This window comes from Morchella sextelata, assembly GCF_020137385.1.
Source record: "Morchella sextelata strain SCLS chromosome Unknown scls_9, whole genome shotgun sequence".
In the NCBI taxonomy this organism is placed as follows: domain Eukaryota; kingdom Fungi; phylum Ascomycota; class Pezizomycetes; order Pezizales; family Morchellaceae; genus Morchella; species Morchella sextelata.
The window spans coordinates 196,347-215,873 of NW_025408624.1; the positions used below are offsets into that span (position 1 = coordinate 196,347).

At 48.3% G+C, this 19,527-nt stretch overlaps 2 protein-coding genes across 2 annotated transcripts; one reads left to right on the forward strand and one right to left on the reverse strand.

Moving 5' to 3' along the window:
- Positions 1-8,636: 8,636 nt before the first annotated feature.
- H6S33_012747 (uncharacterized protein) lies at positions 8,637-11,428 on the forward strand (the record flags this gene model as incomplete). Its single annotated transcript, XM_044844459.1, has 2 exons — positions 8,637-10,872; positions 10,950-11,428. 2 exons carry the CDS (start codon positions 8,637-8,639, stop codon positions 11,426-11,428), a joined length of 2,715 nt encoding a protein of 904 aa, XP_044694456.1.
- A 5,342-nt stretch (positions 11,429-16,770) lies between these two features.
- On the reverse strand, positions 16,771-18,906 carry H6S33_012748 (uncharacterized protein; the record flags this gene model as incomplete). Its single annotated transcript, XM_044844470.1, has 5 exons — positions 16,771-16,944; positions 16,996-18,043; positions 18,168-18,496; positions 18,602-18,718; positions 18,802-18,906. 5 exons carry the CDS (start codon positions 18,904-18,906, stop codon positions 16,771-16,773), a joined length of 1,773 nt encoding a protein of 590 aa, XP_044694457.1.
- Between the last annotated feature and the right edge of the window lie 621 nt (positions 18,907-19,527).

The window sequence follows — 19,527 nt, forward strand, 5'->3', positions numbered from 1 at the left end:
TGGAAGAGAGAGATATGACGTCGAGATATGGTGACCGATTCTCGGTGCTGTCCCGATAATCACGCTGTGCATTACTTGGTCCCTCGCCGGTAGCTACTCCTTTCGAGTCCATAGCAAGGAAGACCTTGGGGGATGCAGCTATCGGTTTTCGGTGAAGAAATTCGTAAGCACTGAATATAGAAGCCGACTGGCCAGGCCCATATTGTTGGGTCTAGATTGTTTCAAAACCAATGCATGTTGCACCACAAAATCCAGATGATCTCCGGAGAAGCCTCGAGAACCTAACACTTCGTGTGTACCCCATATTCCAACTATTATGTACCAAGAAACTGATCTGTGGGAAGTTGGTTTTCGGTGTGCGGTACGATTAAGAATAATGAATGGGGTCGGTGTTTGCTTTTTCACCATCCCATATGGTCTCTAATACATAATGCAGCCATACAGATAGAGAAAGTAGCGGATATTTACTCCGGGAGGTGTTTGGTGTGTGTGTTAATAGGACTAAGAGTCATCCTGGCCTTGTGCCATATCCATGGATTTATTCGCAAATTTTCTATAGAGAAATGTAAGCATGCAATATGCGCCGTGGAATCTATCACATACCTATATAGGAACTAAAAGTTCGAACAGTATCTGCATGCTGAACCCTACAGTTTTCGGTTGTAATTCATACACCATCACTCGATGGTTTGTGCGACACAATGTTTCAAGACACATTTTGTTACAAGAAATTAGTATCCAGATTAAGCAATGAGATCTAGAGATATGAGCTATACCCAAAAATACCGCCAGCATCCTCAGGTGTAGAAGTGATATTCCATACTTTTCTCTACCTGGTACCGAAGTATTTTACATGCTGCCGGGTATATATATAAGCCTGGCCTAGGTATATAGTTTGTGTATCTACACATCAAGTGTACATATGTGATGTGATAGCATGCATATGTCATTGTGTATGTGTACGAGTTCATAGAAGAACTGTTTGGGAACCGAAAAAGATATTTAGCTATGAGATTATAGCCCATTGAATCTTTAGTGTTTGGTATCGGATTGATGATATAATCCAGATAAAGCGATCCCCTCTTCTAATAATAGTCTAACGGAAATCTAGTCTCAATTGATGAGGTTGGAGGTAGATTAGATCCTTAATTTAAGGAAATACTCCGATGGCATCTAGGATTTGACACAAAGTAATAAATCTGCTTCTAGATTTGATGCGCCCAATATTGTAACCTTTGGTAGAAATTCAAAGAACCTAATGAGAGTTACTAAAGAATCGGTTAGTTGTACTCGGCCGACATAGTTTCTCAAATCCATCAGGACCGGCTTGTGCTGCCCGAAATCTCCTTCGTGGCATGCAGAATTGGCCCTAATTGTTTCACAGCCCTACATAGCATACTCAACGTTTAGGAGAATGCTTAGATCGTATTGAATATGCGAGGGTGGAGTCATTTAAATGCCAGGGCAGGGGTCGTATCGGTGTTCTGCGGCCCCGAGGCTTGGGCCGGTTAGTTAGGTCCCTGACCTAAACTCGTTTTAGAGGCCAGTCCCTGCATGACTTATCCCAAGTACCCAAGTAAACCGATGATTCGTTCGCTCGGTTACTTTGAATTATTGTGTTTGTGTTCAGAGTCAGCTTATGAAGTCTGTGGGTGTGTAAGCGTCAATGGTGAATTTAGCCAGTAAAACAGGTATCCAGCTCGTCCTCTACCTGAGGCGAGAAATCAGGTCCGATGATCCGATTTTCGGCAAAGAAATGTAGCTGCTTGATACATATGAGCGCGATGAGTACATATATGTAAGCGGTGGAGGTTGCAAACCACATAATTTTTGCAGGTGGTTCGTTTCAGAGTTATGGCGATATTTTAATCTGGAATAATCGATGGTTTGTATCCGTATTGGAATGCACTATTGCGTCAGAGTCCGAGAGCGAACGATATGTAGTTTACATAGACATTCCCATTCCTCCCATTCTAGTTTAAAGAGTGCAGTCGTGTTATAGACTGAGACTTTGGAGAAATTTCTAGGCATACATGTAGGTTATGGCCACCAATTAAAAACAAGCCCAGGTTAGGGGGTTATTGAAAGTTGCACAAACTTTAATTGAAGCTCAAAAAAGGGAAGCGACACCAAAGTTCCGGCAACCGGGTCCAGAATTTTAGAGTGACCAACAATTTCTAGGCGAGCCAACTTAGAAGATGTCCTTCATCTGGTAAATTGGATGAATGGGACCACTGTTTTCCGATTGATTGGTTGGCTGTCCGCTTATAAACGAGGCGAGAGAGGAAGGAAGTACATGTAAGTAGAGTACTGTAAGTAAGGCACAGCGGAGCTTACATGTAGTTAGTAGTTTTATAAGTGTGAGCATCAAGCTTCTGTGCCTCGGCTGGACAGTGCAGCTGGCCCACGAGAAATAAGTTTGGGGTGTTGAACTGCCACACAAGTACCTAAAACAGGATTCATTCCTATGGGAGGTAGTGAGTGGGTTCGAGGGTGGTGGTGATGGTCGGTACATGTAGCGTCGAGATGAGGAACAAAGCTTTTCAACCTTAAGTGGTTTGATGAAATATCACTAGTCCCCTTTTGAGACCATTGTGTGAAGTATGTACATCTATGCCATACCTTCTCCTGGTGTTATCGACCAGGTGCTCGGGATCAGGCTGTTCAATCAGCTTCATGACCAGACCCACCCTCCGCGATCCACCCATTAATATTATGTTACCTTCACCTACCGGTCACTCTTGCGACTGTTTCCTTTCCATCGAGTAATTCAAAATAGCTATGGATGGCTAATTTAAAGGGTAGTCTTGGATCGATCCGGCCGGCCTAGCTAGCTAGATAATCTTAATGGTCTCCCGACATATTGGTATAGTATAAGCCAGGTAAGTATGTATTGGGGCAAGATGGTTTCTACATAGACGCTGTAATGCTCATAGAAATGTCAAATGTAGCTGAGGACCATACGCGTTAGAATTGCGGAGGTTATTCAGCCGATCCTTTATAATGCTGCCCGTTTTACGTACTTACACTCTCTTATCTTTAGTGTCTGTTGGGTCGGAAAGGACCGCATCTCGTCAAGAGTCAAGTCATCCTCGCAAGATTCAGATGCATATAAAATTCCGTTGAAATATATACTCATAAGCTCGAGACTATGTATCTGGCGCATTAAAGTAAAAACCACAGGCTATGATAGAGTTGTTTTATCCAATTAAAGGCATACAAATAGGCCATTATCTCATTAGTTTTCTGTGTTGACTAGGATATCTAACTCTACTAGCGAAGTAATTGCATCAAACTACATATTTCCCATACAAACGATTGACGGAGAGGCATCAAAAGATGCATTGACTGACGAGGCCGTGTGGAAATGCATCAAGTGATGCTTTTCCCTACACATATCACATTTCCAACTGGAAAGTCGTCGGGAAAGTCGTTGGAAAAGTCGTCCACATAACCTTATTCCAAGAAATAACCCGCTGAGAGAAGCTAGTATATTTTATTATTTCGGTTCTGTTCTGTTGTAGCTCTTAGATGTTCCAGGGTTCGAATCCTAGGAAAGTGTTTTTTTTTTTACATAATATTTTAGAAGGAAAGTCGTCTGGAAAGTCGTCCATTTGCACTCGGGATGCATTTCCCGATGCATTTACTTTGCTACCAGAGTAAATATAAACAGGCTATTGAAGGTTTCGAGTGTTCACGGTACGTATATTTATTTCAACTAATATTTGGTTTTAATCATAGATTATCACTCGTATCACTTCATTCATTACTATTGTTTTTAACTCATTAAATTGTATGATGTTTCATTTATTGGCGTATATAATAGTCCGAACCCACGAAGGCTTATAATTACGCAGCTAACATAGTATCAAATAACGGGGGAACATGTCCATTTTCGTCTGCAAAATATTTTTATCCGCTTCGTGCATCTAAATGAATAATAGCATGCAGCTGACCCCTTTTTTTCTTGCTAATAGTGAGCTTAGTACATCTTTTAGAAAAATAGTTATAAATGAGCCTGAATTATGTATGCTCATAGCCTGGATCGACATAATTAGACACCCTCTCCTAACTACAAATACTGTTTCCTACATAGACAAGGCGGCGATAAAAATCGCTTCTTCTCGAACCAAAGATATTAAAGTACAAAATTCTAAATAGGGTAGTTCTTTCAAGTAGTATTTATGGGCAATACGGGTGATATCCTCTACGATTCCAAAAAGCTATTGCGAAAAAGGTTGACTTAAATTTATAAAGCTGCCGCTCTATGTAACACTTGCATCCATGATAATTCATGGTGGTGTCCAGCTTACCTGGATTGCGGAATTGTGTGGAGTACTGGCTTCCTGCACTCCATACGCCTCTTCTCTGGTAATGGTCTTCCCGGCTCCCCATAACTCCCAAAACTCCATTCCTGGAAATCAAAAAGGCACGACAGGAAGTGTGGATGCAATTAAAAACTCCCCTTATTTGCCGTCGCACCACACGGGACCAAGAAAAATCTTATTTCCTTAACCCGGGGCTTGTGTATTCCAAACCTTGGGTCAGAAGGCTAACTCTTGACTTACCGAAGCCCTGGGGTTGGTAAAAAAAAGTATGGCACTGGGAAGTGAAAAGAGGTGCTGCTCCGCGGCCGGGTCGGTATCACCCACCTTACTGATTCTGCAACTGCGCGCGGAGACGCGCTTGGGTCATCATCCTTTTTTGTTTTTCCTCACATGGGGTTTGGATCTTTGGTTAATGAACGTCTCGAGACCATGATACTAGACTCCTATCTATCTCAAGAAGCTATTTGGATAACTATAATTGGACGAACGCATCGAGATCTGATCTCAGCCAAGCCTTCACAATCGATCACTCGCCGTCTCTCCATTTTGCTATTAACAACGATAAATCGACTACCTAGTATTTAGACTTGAACATCAAAGACAACTAATAATCATAAATCACATGATGGCCTGCATTTCTGCATAATTTCTGGGCCCCACTCAAAGTGAATCGGGTTTCATGATACTCTAATGAAGGTGAGTAGATTTTGGGCCTCCTTGTTCGATTTTGGTGCCAAATCGAACAACTTAAGCCCTTCAACAGCTTTCCTCATATACTTACTGTAGTATGTCCTGGCGGTATGATCTATCAAGTTTATTCACAAGGGTTAGCCTACTCCATTCTCCTGCAGGATTTCATGCCCAATTTTTTTTGGGGGGGAGTTTCCCACTCCCCCGGCACTTGGGAATAGTTATGGAATGTGGGGATCAGAGTTATCTTTATTTTTTTCTTTCTCCCCCGTCTCCTTTGTCTCTTAGAGCTCTTGGAGGGAAAGAAGTGATGGATCATCTACCCGATGTAGTAGCTGTACACGAGTCGTTCCCCAAGTCGTTGAAAAGTGCGGAGAAAACAGAAAACTGACAAGAGCTTGATGGGTTACACGAGGCAACAATAGTAAGCTTCCCCTCTCAGCCCTCCGCATTTGAACGCTACAGTACCACCACGAATAAGAATAGAGGAAAAGCTCAATAACCACAATGTATAGTACCTACTTGGGGCTGTAGCCTCCTGTAAACCATTGGACCAAAGTACATATGTGTAGGTAGTATTTCTCTTCTCCCTATCTGAAATCGGAGCTCAACAAAAATAAAATCGGGGGTGAACGTACTTCCTTACACCAACCGCTTCATAGATATAGACGGGTTCGATATGGATTCTTCAACAGTTTCCCCACCCCAGCTAACCCAAGCAGGGCTTAGTGCTTGACCTTGTGAAACATCACCATTGAGGGCAGCTTCAGAGTTCGTTTCGGAGGAATAATCGTCTAGATGTTCTGTTGCGTTGTTCTGTTTAAATTACGTTACACGCTCGCTGACTCTCCCCCTCATGTCCTGCTGGCATGGATGGATGCGCAGGGCGGAAGTTTACAAAATAAACGAAATGACTTCCTGTTTGGCACTGTTGCATACGTCGTGGTACTCCAAGTATCATAGTCTACCTATAAGTGCATATACCTACATGTAGTTCCACTCGGGGTGTGAGGAGAGTCGGTGGTAATGTTTTACACCAATCAACAACCTCGGGTTGTCTTTGGCGTTTTGAATCCACAAAAGCCCAGTTTATATGGTTCTTGTTGAGCTTTCTTGCTTTATTTCCCATTGTTTTTAATTTTCTGAACAGGCGGGGATAAATACCGGTATGGACACTTAGGATGAGTGCAAACAAAAAACCCATCTAACCTCAATTGATCAATAGAAACTGCCGTGCCATGCCGTTGCAGCGGAGGTGTGAGACATCGCGGTACGGTAATATACGTCATTGGATGGAGAGGGATGAAATGGATTTGATGACTGGGGTTGAGAGGTGAGGGGGGTGGAGAAAAAGGTTGGATGGATGTGCTGAACCCAACAGCATGGGTTGTGCGATGTCCCGCTGCAGTAGTAGCAGTGCAGTGTGGTGGCACGGGAACGAACCGCACTGGATGCGAAGAGCGGCGACTGAGATGATGAAGTGTTTCTGATGGGTGAAGAGTGGGGCTGTCATGGTTGACGGTTATGGTCGTGTTTGCGATGGACGATAAACAGACAGATAGCCAGCTTGAGAGGAGGACGAACATACATTCTGCATGGCGGTGGTGGAATTGTTTTGGGGGTACGGTGCTTTACAGAGTACATATCCCAGGGTGTTTCTGTCGTTCTTCCAGGCATCAAGCATCCACGCCTATCCACGCCCACCCATCCAGGTCCCTGGATGCATAATTGTTCAGGGTATATATACCATAACAGCCGCCCACTTCTTCGCTGATCGTACGTATGGACGAACGAACGAAACAAACGTGCGGTGGGGGGCAAATGCGAAGTTGCACCTCGAATGTTTCACGGTTTCTTTGCATTTGAATTTTTTTTGCCTTACTGCCTTCGACCAAGACTGGGGCCGGGGAAAAGGTGGAAATGAAAGATTACTCTACAGATACACAAATACTTGTCTGTGTGTGACGTCTGGATCACAAGGGTTGCATATATCACAGAGCTCTCGACGACATGGCTTATAATAACGTACATTCCAAACAACACACCTAGATGGTCAATACCTCGGAACAGAGAAAGACACAAAGGATGGATGGGCTGATCGACTGCCTTGGACTTGCATTACGTGCCCGGGGGTCATCGCCAGGTGAAGGGCGAAGTAAGAAATATGCAGAAAGAGAAAAGGATGCAGGGTCTTTCTTTTCAATGCCCATCTTTCTTCCTACCTGTCATCGAGCTCGAGGGAAATAACAGATAGGTATATGCTTTGGAGCTGTGGTCCCAGTCTTTTTTTTACTGTGCAAAAAGTATACTACTGCACATACGATACCTACCAAAGATTTCTATGCAGTGCGAGTAGCCGTCCGTATTCCGTGGCTTGTTTTGACTCTGTGCTAGGTATAAAAAAAACAACCGGAGGTTGTTAATCTTCAGTTTATGGGTCGGTCGGAATATTCCACATGAATATTTCTGGTTGTGCGTTTTTTCCTACCCCAGCTTTGTCCGTCAGTGGTTCTGGTTTTGTAGGTCCCCTGGCAGGTACATACATACATAGAGTACATACATGACACGCAGCTTGCTAAGTAATTGATTTTCTGTCTGATTGTCTGATTGACTGATTGACTGATCACTGATTGTGAGCGTGGCCATGGCGCAAGAGTAAAAATGTTTTCATAATTGCAAGTAGAATATGCAAAAGCAAGGAAGGAAAAAAAGTTCAATCAATCAGTGCCTGGAAGATATCGGACGATGGTGGTACCAGGTAGGTAGGTAGCTAGTACGTGTACTGACATACAGCATACAGCATACAGGAATTTGTTTTTCTCCCTTTAATGGCCGGGGGGAAGGCTGAAGAATCACCAGTAGCTGGCTGAAGAGGAAGATGAATAACTAGAAGATGAAGAGGTCAAAAGAGAAGAGCATGCAGGTAGCCAGGTAGGCAAGCGTGCAGTTGCAGTAGCTACAGTCTCAATTGTTATCTTTATATCACTTCCCCCCATCTTAATAGGGAAGTGATCCGCGGCAACCGCACGGGAGAAAAAAGAAACACCACTTGTAAGAAAACGGTGCTGTTTAAGGTGTAGAGTATGTTTCTGAGACTCTTTCTTTTTTGGATACACACTTGATTGTGGATTCCATTGTTTGTCGCACCCCCCGATCTTTCTCTAAGAGGACGACGGCGATATTGCACATCCGATCACACACTTCTGCAATTCTATACCCCCACCATCACAACACAGCAGCAGCACAGGGAATTGACAGGAAGAGGAAAGAGAGACACAGACAGACAGCTAGCAGGAACTAGGACAGGATACGGCCAGAGATTACTTACACAGTGTTTGACAGCAGCAGGCAGCATACATCTATAATCAATCTCCCGTCTGTGTCGGTGAGCACAACGGAACCTCACTCATTCACACATACTACACTACATACCTCACCTCAGCTACCTATCTCTAGCAGTCACTTTTGCTGATAGGGAATACACTCTTTGCATCTACATCTACGAAGCATTACCGTCCATTCCCCAAAAGCCTCTCCACCACGACTACTAGTGTTGTCATCACTGCTATCACCACCACCCCACCGCCCCGCCACATCACAATCACCACTCGACGACCGATGGACAGCAGAGAGTCTCAACACCATACGGAGATGGAGCTCCCCTCATCTCCAATCTCCCGCCTCCCGCCAGAGCTCCTCTTTCGCATCCTCACATTCGTTGGCCTCGCCGGCGGCCCCGATTCCCTCCGCTCCTGTAACCTTACCTGCAAGGGCTTCCACGACATAATCGAGGACCCCACCCTCGACAAATACATCTACCGCGCCGCAGCATTCTTCTTGCTCTCCCACGACACCCGACTTTTCCCAGACCCCAACCTATCCGGAACCCGTGTGCCTCCTTCACCCACCACAAAGCGACAAACATTCAAGGCGTTCGCCAGAACTTTGCACCTCTCCCGCCGAGAATTTCCCGCCGAGTTGCACCATCCCTCAACCACCAGTATCCCAGACGCAAATTGTCCAACCACGCGATATGGGCCCAGTTATGTCGCACGTGACTGGCATGTCCAAGACAACTTCCGAACCCTGGCCTCGCACAAGAACGAGAAATACGCCGCCGCACAGCTGCCCCCTCTATCAGTAGACCCCAAGGGGCGCACGGTCAGCCGTATCATCGACTTTGTACACTCGTCCACCGAAGCCGCACGCACTGAGGAGGGCGTCGCCTATGTGGGCGTCAAGACATGCGGCTGGGGAGATGCCCAACCACCGGGAAAGACATCGTCGAAACAGGGCGAAACATCAAGCTGGATTCTCTTCTCAGACGACCCCCGTGTGTTCCCCGAGAAGCGCGATCGCGGCTGGATCACAGTCCAGCGTGCTGCAATCCTCGGCGGTGCACCCTCGGCATCGCCGTCCAATGTGCCGTTGGGTCAGAGACTGCAGCAGCAGCATCAAGAGAAGGTGGAGGCGTTGGCCGGCAAGTATAAAAACTTGAAACATGATGACCAATCGACGCCGCATGGGATACTACCGCCGCATGGGATACTGCCACCACCAAGCGCTAGAGATATCGCAGAGGCCGAGAAGGCATGGAGTCCCTTTATCAAGCCAGTGGACCACGATAAATTTATGAATGCGCAACGTTGGGGTACCGTCAGCCGCGGTGTCAATGCGAGCACATACAAGGCACTTCCGAGGAAGAAATCGTCGGCAACACCGCCGCCGCAGCTCGATGGAGATTGGTTCACGGTGGATAAAGCATTGTGGACCATGAAACATGTATCTGATCTCGGACTTGTGAACTTTGCAAAGTCGCTCCTCCACTCTGACGCAAACCTACGGCTTGTGCCTCGACTCGTGCAGAAGCAATTGGAGGTTGCAGCGGTGGAGCGGCTTTGTATGGAGAACGCAGATGGCGAAGTAGAGGTTAATATGGCATGGAAGATGCCCCGCTCCATAAAGGAGCTGAGCCTGGAAGCTCCGCTGGAACGGGATGCCGAGCAGGAGTGGGATGAGGAGCATAATGAAGTCACCTGGGAGTTCAAGAGCTGCGGTAAACACCTCGTTATCTGTGACGACAACAGCTGTCGTCGCGCCAGTACAGTCAACTGCTTTACAGGAAGCGTCCCGACTAGCGCCGAAGAGGATCTGAATCAGAACCACAGATCCATGTGCTCCGACAACAGCCTCCGTTGGCAGCGCAGGATGGTGGTGAAGGGGAACGACGGAAGAAGCGGCGAATACTGGCTCGATAACGATGGTATCTCCATGAACTCTACTGTGGTTGCGTACTCTACCCGTCGTCATGTCATTCCACTTGTTGGGCGTCCGGACCGTTACTCTTACAAAGCTGTCATGGAATTCCACATCCTCTCCGTGCAGACCGGCGACACAATCAAGATCCTCAACCTTGCAGAGGAAGAACGGGACATTGTTGACCGCTGCTATATGTGGTGTTCCTTCGCAATCGGTGACGGAGTTCTCGTAGCATCTCTTGGCGGGCTTGGCCCAACAGTTCGTAGAGATGACGATGATGGCATGTGGGCCGGTATCGGTAGAAGGAAGAAATACGGTTATGAGAACCTTTTTGTATGGGACTTGGGCGATGAGTCCAGCCTCGATGACCCCCCACAAGTGGGCGTCTTCAAGGGCGAGACAGAAGCAGAGGCCAATGCGCTTCTTGTATCCCCAAGAAGCAGAATTCCAACACCACAGGGATGGGGAGAACTGGATAAATACATTACCATCAGCGGATGTGGAAGATACCTGGGTGTTTGCGCCGAGTGGAAAATGGGTATCTGGGACATGGAGCAAAAGACATTCGAGGGTCTCTGGAGAGTCGGCGATGCTGGTACGTCCCTACTATACTATCCCCATTCCCCTCTACTACCTCCCTCGCCTCCATACTAACATATAGCCCGCATATAGACCATCTTGAAGTGGACTCCATCAACATTATCCACGAACGCGACGACTACAATCGCCGCGACGACGAATGTCTCGCTTGGAATGGGCTCTGGATCAAATGGCGCGATGTCATTGACGCCCCAGACTCGTCCTCCTCCGAGCCCGAGGTCATCAACCAGGACGTCACATTCATCAATTCGCGAGACCTGCGCCGCGCCATTGGCGGTGTGGATCTCGAGATGGACCGGCGCCGCAGCTGGATGAACGGACACCGCATCAATCAGACCATTGAGTATGATCCCGACGCTTCCGAGAGCGATAGTGAAAGTGTGGGGAGTGCGTTGATGGAGTGGGAGAGTGGCACAATGGGTGTGTGGGAGGATGCGGAGGAGGGGTATGCGATGATGGCGGCGGGGGAGGAGACGGAAGGGGAGGAGATGGAGGGTGAGAGTGATGCCGATATTGGTTATATGGGCACGGGGACGGGGATATGGTCGTAGCTGGTCGAGTGGTTGTAAAAAAAAGAAGGGAGAAAACCGATCGAGAGTATATACGGCTGGCTCACTTACTGAGAAGCCCATATACACTCCAATAATGACAATAGGTAGGGGGTATGAGGAGGGAAGGGGGAGGGGGAGGGACCGACCTTGAGGGGACTGTACTACTACCATGTACCTTTTCATTTAGGATCATATTTTCTTTTTTTTTCTTTCTGTACATCTAATGTAATTAACACCATCGTCGCTTTCCATCATCTCTGGTCACATAAAAACGAAAAACACCCTCCCAGTAGCTGCGTAAATAGAAATCAAGCTCTCTCCCAACGATTTGTGCTGGGTTCGGTTCGAGCCCCCGGATACGTGTGTTGTAATTACATAAGTTCGCCAGCTCATCTCCAACTCACGAATGAGCGTTTCTATCGATATCAGCCAATCAAACATTAGCCGGGGAATCCTGGGATTCAGGCGAGTGATGGATGGTGATTCCTGTGGTTGTGGGTGGGGTTAGGGGTTTGTTTGGGGGCGCCAACCGTTTCGGCTTACCTGTACTTTAAGTGCCTGGTGTAGCTTCTAGCCAGATTTCTCTGCAGTTACCTTAGCTATCTCCATCTTCGAACATTATCCCATGATCCCACTACCAAACATCCACTACCATCCTAGACACCGCTGGAGTTGCTATTCATCGGAGCCTGTAGTAGAACTTCTCACACAGCACAGGTGTACCTAGTAATAGGAGGTGAAGTACAAGCACATCCCCCGATCATCCAACGACGAATCGATACCGATACCAAAAGCTGACTATATCATTCCAGGGGCTGCAGTCTTTCCCCTTTTCACCCCAACCCTCTCCCACGGTGCTAGAGTCCCGAGAGCGAGGAAGCGGCCCGGGGAGTCACATACAGAGAAACCAGCTATATGCTCGAATCACAGCCTATCACTCGGGACCGTGGCAGAGCAGCTCCTAGCTGGCACCCTTCTAGCCCCCTTCTTGAGTTTTCTCTAGTTTGCCGTTTTTGCAGGCTGGCGCTTCTTGAAATTGTTGGGTGTCGGCTGTAGGCCGCGGACTTGGTGGCTGCGGGATAAGGCATGGCCTGGCGGTTTTTTGTTTGTTTGTTTGTTTGTTTGTTTGTTTGTTTAATTCATGCCTGGCGGGGGTGGTTGGTATGATTGGTATGGTTACTGGCTAGCTTATATCGCTGGTATCGGTTAGTCCGCTACTATAACGTGAGACCAGTGGTGTTTCTCCCCACTCAACATTTGAGATTCTTCAGCTAATAGCAGGAGTTTCGCATAGCCTGGAAGCGTTTCCAGGTGAAAGGAGTGGAGAGGTCCAATTGGCTACGTTAGCCAGAGAAGAAGACTCCTGCCGACGAAAGCATACAGATGGGCAGAGCCAGCGAAAGTTCGAGTAAACCAGTTGTAAAAAACGATATCTGGTCCCGAAGCGGCGGTATGGGGAAATCTCGCAGTAGCCTAGCTATTCGACAACGGGAGTTTACTTCCCGATGTGGTACCAAAGTCTCAGACCGCGGGATGAGATGGCGTGCGGAGTGCGGGAACTCGGTTACGGACGGGTAGGGTACAGACTTTAAGTTTCGCCAGAGTACGGACCGAGTGATATCTCATGCTTAAAATACCACAACCACGTATCAGCTTCCGAGAGCAAGTTAAAGAGAGATACCCATCTATGAAGACCGCGTTTAACTATTGATACCTACCATATTTGGAATGAATAAGCTGAAAGCAAAACCAAACTCGGGAATGTTGGGCTCGCAGTTCGAGTGATCTCTCATGACGATTTTGCCGGCTGAAGGTATTAATACTGCCGGGACTAGGTTTAGAGGTTCGACTGGGCTTATAAAATATTACTAGATCTGTAAACTATCTGGCATTCTCTGATATTGGATCTTGATATACAGCTAACTTCAGTGAAGGTACGATATTTCTGCCTGAGGGATGGCTAAGTACGTGTCCTGATGAGTGGCCATAATGCAACTTCCAAACACCTGGCCTGTCCTATCGAATTCAAAACCCAGAGCTCCCAAATATTTATCCCAATCGCCTCCAACTCACTATCCAAACATCTAGCTAGCTCCAGTCTCTCGGCTTCCCAGTGACATGGTAAATGAACGGAAACCTCTGATCTCTTCCTAAGGTAAAGCCCTCTCGTAAGGTCCGGGACTTTAAATCAGTGACCTGAAAGGTCTGGACTAAAATCAACAGGTAAGTGGACTAATATTCCTCCAAGTAACGCACGTTTCCGGTAGTTCCCCACCCTTATCGAGCATACAAGACACTAATAAGACTGAGCCACAGTGAATAATTCGGTGGATGCAGCTGAATCATGGCATGTTAGTTAATCTTGATTTACGGGACGCCAAATCTGCCGAAACAGAGTAATTGTCTGTGTTAAACCTTACCGGAGGGTATCCATCCACTGAAGTCGTGCACCAATCTAGTCCTTAAGAATTAGATTTATCGGTATATCCTATGCGTAACCCACAGCCGGCTTTAGAATTTCTCACGGCTAACTGGACCGACAAGATAGACCCACCCTCTTAGACAGATGGTCCTAATGTTACACCTGACTACCTAGGTCTTGTCTCGTCTCGTCTTATCCCAGGCCTGAAACTGCTGTCGTCGGCGAGCCCGCTCAAGACGATCGGAAGAAGATCTCGTTTCGGCTTGTAATCACAGCTACTCGATTCGACTCGACTCGACTCGACTCGACCTGTCAAAGCTCGAGCCTTCCAGTAGTCTCGCATAATCTCAAATATCATACCTGATCTACTTAATTTGGAACTATGAGAATTGGGGTTAAGGATGAATACCTTCCCGATATATATGACGCATAAGCTCTTAAATGACGAGAATATATACTCTAAAAAGATCGAGTCTTTCAAGTCGAGTAGTAGAAACTGCTCGTCGTGGCAGCTGCTCGTGACTACTCGAGTCGAGGACCCAAGCCAACTCGCCTCGTCAACCAAACCACCTAAAACCATCGAGACCTAGTTTAAGGTCTCGAGACTTGATTCTTGACGCAAACTAGACACAGCCTAGCCAGTACATGGTGATAATTTCTGGTGATACATGTCCCAGAGCCGGTACTACCATGACTGGAGAAATGGAGAAATTGTCTTCCTGTTACACTATGGGGACCACCTGCTGGGGAATTATAGGCGACATTTACTGTCGCTCGAGAGTCTCGAGACTGGATAAGATGGTCTCAAGAACTTCTGGTTGTGCGTGCAACATTAGGCGGATCCTCTGGCCGGGAAGTAGTGCTTTCAAGGCAACTGAAGCCGCCAAAGTTAGCATGGCTTCGAATCCCTGCTCACCAAATCACCACAACATCACCACCCCCGTGAGGGAGTACTGGTAAAGATCTAACGTTTTTGAACAGAATACTGTTGCATCTATGAACTTGGCGCGTTTCTGTATGGTATTCAATAGCGGTTAGTAGAGTAGCGTACTTAGTACCTACTCCTACCAGTCGGGCCAAGCCAGATCGCCGAATCATGAAACAGCACTCGCATATCACCTTCCGCTTGTCGGACTATTTTATATGGTGCCGTTATATATATATTGGATATTTGTAGGTACATTCACTCTCTCTATGCAGTTTCGCTAAAGAACCAATCCAATCTACTGTCTGTCCTAGGTACAGAAAGTGCCGCGATCAGTGGGATACAAGACGAGACGCGGAGCGGGGCTCGACGAAGCTGATATCCACGAATAACCACGGCCTAGTATCACCATAATCTATACTGCCAAGGCTTCTATCAGCGTATTACAATGGATACTAGACAAATCTTAAAGGCTCGCCTACACCGCAAAATAGCCGGCCGCGGGCGTACAAGACAGACCTTTCTTTGGTAACTACGGCTGATTTCAGCCAAGACGGGCCGGCCGCGATCTACGCACCAATAGATAGACAGCTACACACAGGTGTCCTCGGGTAGGTAGAGTAGGTGGGTAGGGTACCACCACCCAATGCCCGTGCTGCGGTGTGAAGCTTGATATATACCGCCATATATGTACCGACTCTGTTTAAATGAGAGATAATAATCCGTCGAGTCCAACCAACTGCAGCAGTATGAAGCTGATGGCACTAGTACTTGACACTCGGGGTGAGCGTTTTCATTACCCCACCCCCAGCGGCGGATATCCCGCATTTTCGTCTGGAATCAATCCTGCTGAAATACTCTACCTACATACCTACTTCTTTTAGTACTTACACCTAGGTAGGTGTACTTGGTAGTTTTTTTTCTTTCTCTTCCTCTCGAAAATTTTTTCTGCCCTTTGATCATGCACGATAATTACACGTACATGCATTATGCACTTTTCATTTAGAGTATGGTCCCCGCGCGCCCTATTAGAGTAGCATATGTGCACAGGCAGGGTCTTTATTTTTTTTTTTTTTTACAAGCGTTTTTCCTTTTTTTTATATTTTGCGGGGTGAAAGTGCATGGCGCGCGGGCTAGCCCATGGGGACCCCCGTACGTTTGACGGGTAGCACGCGACAGTTTGACACATGGAGGTCCCGCCATATCTACTTTACTCTATCCTCACGTACATGGAGTATATCTGTCGTCCGATGTGTAGATGATTATACTGTAACTTTATAACTTTCCAGACCGGACTGGAGACGTTATGGGATAGTAGACAGCGGGTTGCATGTAGGTACACCATGCATAAACAATATACTGCCATAAACATCGTTTGATCATCAAAATGAATTCCGTGATAAAGGTTTATGGTACAATTGTAGTTGTCAAGCTCATCTCGTCTCGTGTTTTTTTTTTTTTTTTTTTTTTTTCTTTCTTCTCTTCCACGCGGAACTCGTAATAGAAGGAAAGGAAAGGAAATTCATAACACGCACATACACTCCTAAGCATCGCGTCATCATCACAAACAAAGCATAATCAATCAATCACTCACTCAGTCCTGTTCTCAGTTTATTGACCATCTTAAGCCTCCCCAAGAACAAACAGACCACTACTGATGAAGAAACAAAAAAAACCCATCCCTATCCTTATCCTCATCCCCATCCCCAACCTCCCAGCCCCATAACACATAAAAAAGCGACCGTCACCAAACCAACAAGCACCACGTAAAAACAAAGTAGTTTTAAAAAAAAAAAAAAAAGGGGGGGGGGGGGGGGGGGGACAGAATGGATTAAAAAAAAAAAAAACCGAGAGTCACTGACGGCAAAGCTCAAGACGACGACAGAAACGAGAAACGAAAAAAAACAGCAGCAATCTGTCCATCTATAGAGCTAGTTGCGTGCGAGCCACGAGAGGAAAAAGGAAGAAGAAGAAGAAGGGGGAGAAAAAGCGGGACTATAATTTCTCCGTCGGCGCCGCCGGAGGAAGCACAGTTGACGGCTCGATGGGACCGCCGCCGGCGGCGGCGAGCGCTTTCTCCTCGCTTGCGATGCCCTCGCCGTAGAGTTCCTCGCAGAGCTGCTCTAGTGTTTTGCGTTTCTGCATCTTTGTTAGCCCCCCATCATTCGCCTATAGTAGATATCAAAAAAGGGAGGGGAGGGGAAGAGGGGGTAGTCTTACAGTCTCCGGAATCAGCAGCGTCGTAAAGATACCCGCAAACATAAACGCGGCAAAGATCTGCATGACATGGTTCAACCACGGACTGGCATTCTTCTCGGTGGCGCCCCTGGTCCTGAGCGGGCCGATGAGCACCTGCGCAATGATGGCGCCGACCTTTCCGCTGGCCGCCGAGATGCCGTGCGACGTGGACCTGTAGCGCGTCGGGAACACCTCGCCGGGGACCAAGAAGGTGGTGGCGTTCGGCCCAAAGTTGAAGAAGAACTGGCACAGCACGTACAGCGCCAGCAGGCCCGAGGACGAGATGCTGTGGAAGGCGAAGCCGAGCACGCAGAAGAGGATGGTGAGGATCACGAAGCCGCCGAGCTGGATGGGCTTGCGGCCGATGGTGTCGACCGTGAAGACCGTCACCCAGTAGCCCGGGATGGCGCCGGCGCACACGAGGATGAGGTTTCCGACGGCGTTGTTGTACAGCTTCTGGTACACGTTGTCCTTGGCGCTGTAGCCGATCTCGGCGAGGATGATGGACGTGTTGAGACCGAGGCCGTAGAAGGCCACGTCGAGGAGGAACCAAGAGCCCGCAGTCCCGAGGAGGATCTTGCCGAACTGCCACTGGCCGTAGTGGCGGCAGAAGTCGGCCCATGAGGCCTTGGGCACCTCGAGCTGCGCGCGCGCCTGCATGGTCTCGACGCGGCGGATCTCGTCGACGTCGCCGGAGGGCTTGCCGCCAAGGTATGCGCTGACGTCGGCGTCGGCCTGCTCGACGTCGCGCGCGACGTCGAAGGTGTAGCGCGGCGTCTCGGGGATGGTCAGGCGGTAGTAGAGCGCGATGCAGCCGGGGACGGCGCCGAAGCCGATGATGATGCGCCACATGCGGTCGACGGCGGTCTTGCAGGCGTCGCCGCACTCGCTGGGGTGGTTGGCGGTGATGGTCTGCGACTTGAAGGCGACGGTCACGATGAGTGCCATGAGGGCTGCGCCGAGCTGGCCGATGCCCTGCATGGCGAAGACGGCGCCCATCATGGCGCCGCGCCATTTCGTGGTTGCGAATCTGCGGGGGGGGGAAGGGGGGTTGTGTGTTAGCTGACAACTCCTTGGGTGGTTGTGGTTGTTGCGCTGCGCTGCGCTAGCAGGCAGGCAGGTGGTAATGATCAGTGCAGCGGTAATTGACTTACTCAGCGGTGATAATCGACGACAGGGGGTAATCTCCTCCGATACCAATGCCCATGATGACACGCCAAAATACCAACAGGCCCACAATGTGCATGGAGTGCGACTCCGACGACAGTGCTTGTGCCAGCGTCGTCGCGATAATGATGATCAGCTCGAGCCCGTACATCTTCTTCCTGCCCACCACGTCGGCCAGCCACCCAAAGAGCAGCTGCCCGATGACGGTCCCGCCGGAGGTCGACACCTTGATGGCCGTGTCGGACGACTCGGGGATCTTGCCATTTTCCCAATAGACGAGCCCGAGCATGCCGGTGACCAGGTTGATGGCGAAAATCTACATTGCGGGCGTGTGTGAGCGTGGGTGGTGTTTTGGGGGGGGTGGCTGCAGAATATAGAGCAGAGAGCAGAGAGAGAGAGCGAGAGGTGGGGAAAAACATACATCGTAAGCATCAGTGAAGAAGCCAATGCCCGCCACAACTACCGCGCGCACATGGTACCACCCAAACGGGGCCTTATCGATCTCGGCGAGAGCCAAGCGCCTCCTCTCATTCGGGTCCTTTTTTTTGCATCAGCAACAAACATCCCATTCTGCACATCAGCTAGAAAGGTGCCAACAAAAAAAAAAAAAAAACAACTCACAGAGATATGAGCAAAGTCGTTATGGAAATTATGGAACGCCGCGTTCCCACCGACAGTCTTGTGGACGGCCACGGGGGCGGTCGCGATAGGTGCGCTAGAGGCCATATCGATCGCTTTGCAATAATTGCTGAACTCTCAAGTTCTCAGTTGTTGGATTTTTCTTCTTAGCTAGCTAGCTGCTGTGCCACGGATTGAAATTAGCCTCTCTATTCGCTCTAGATCTCTCTCTCCTCTCGCTCTCGCTCTCGTGTAAACAGCAAAAAAAAGTGCCAATGCGCCCCCAATATTCGCCATGCCCATGCCATGCATCTCTCTCTCCCACGCCCACGCCCACGCCCACGCCCACGCCCACGGCGCGCAATCCCGCCAAAAGTCTTGTCATTCCCCCTCCATCATTTCCACCCCATGAATCCCACGCCTCTGGCACCGGACGCGGGAGGGCAAATTGCGTGCTTGCAGGGCAGGGCAGGACAGGACAGCAAGGTAGGATGAGGGCCTCCACAAACCTCTCTCTTGTCGTTTCTTGGTATCTTGGTATTGCTTTTCGAATTCCTCTGCAGGCACAATCACACACAGCAATTAGCCCCACGAACCGTAGAGTAGAGTAGATATAGGTAGTAGTAGGGCCATGGCATCCGCACGCACGCACGCCTCACAGCGCGGGCCAAGCAAAAAAGGCCATAGAGAGAACTAGAACAACAACCAAGAGATGTAATATAGGGCAAC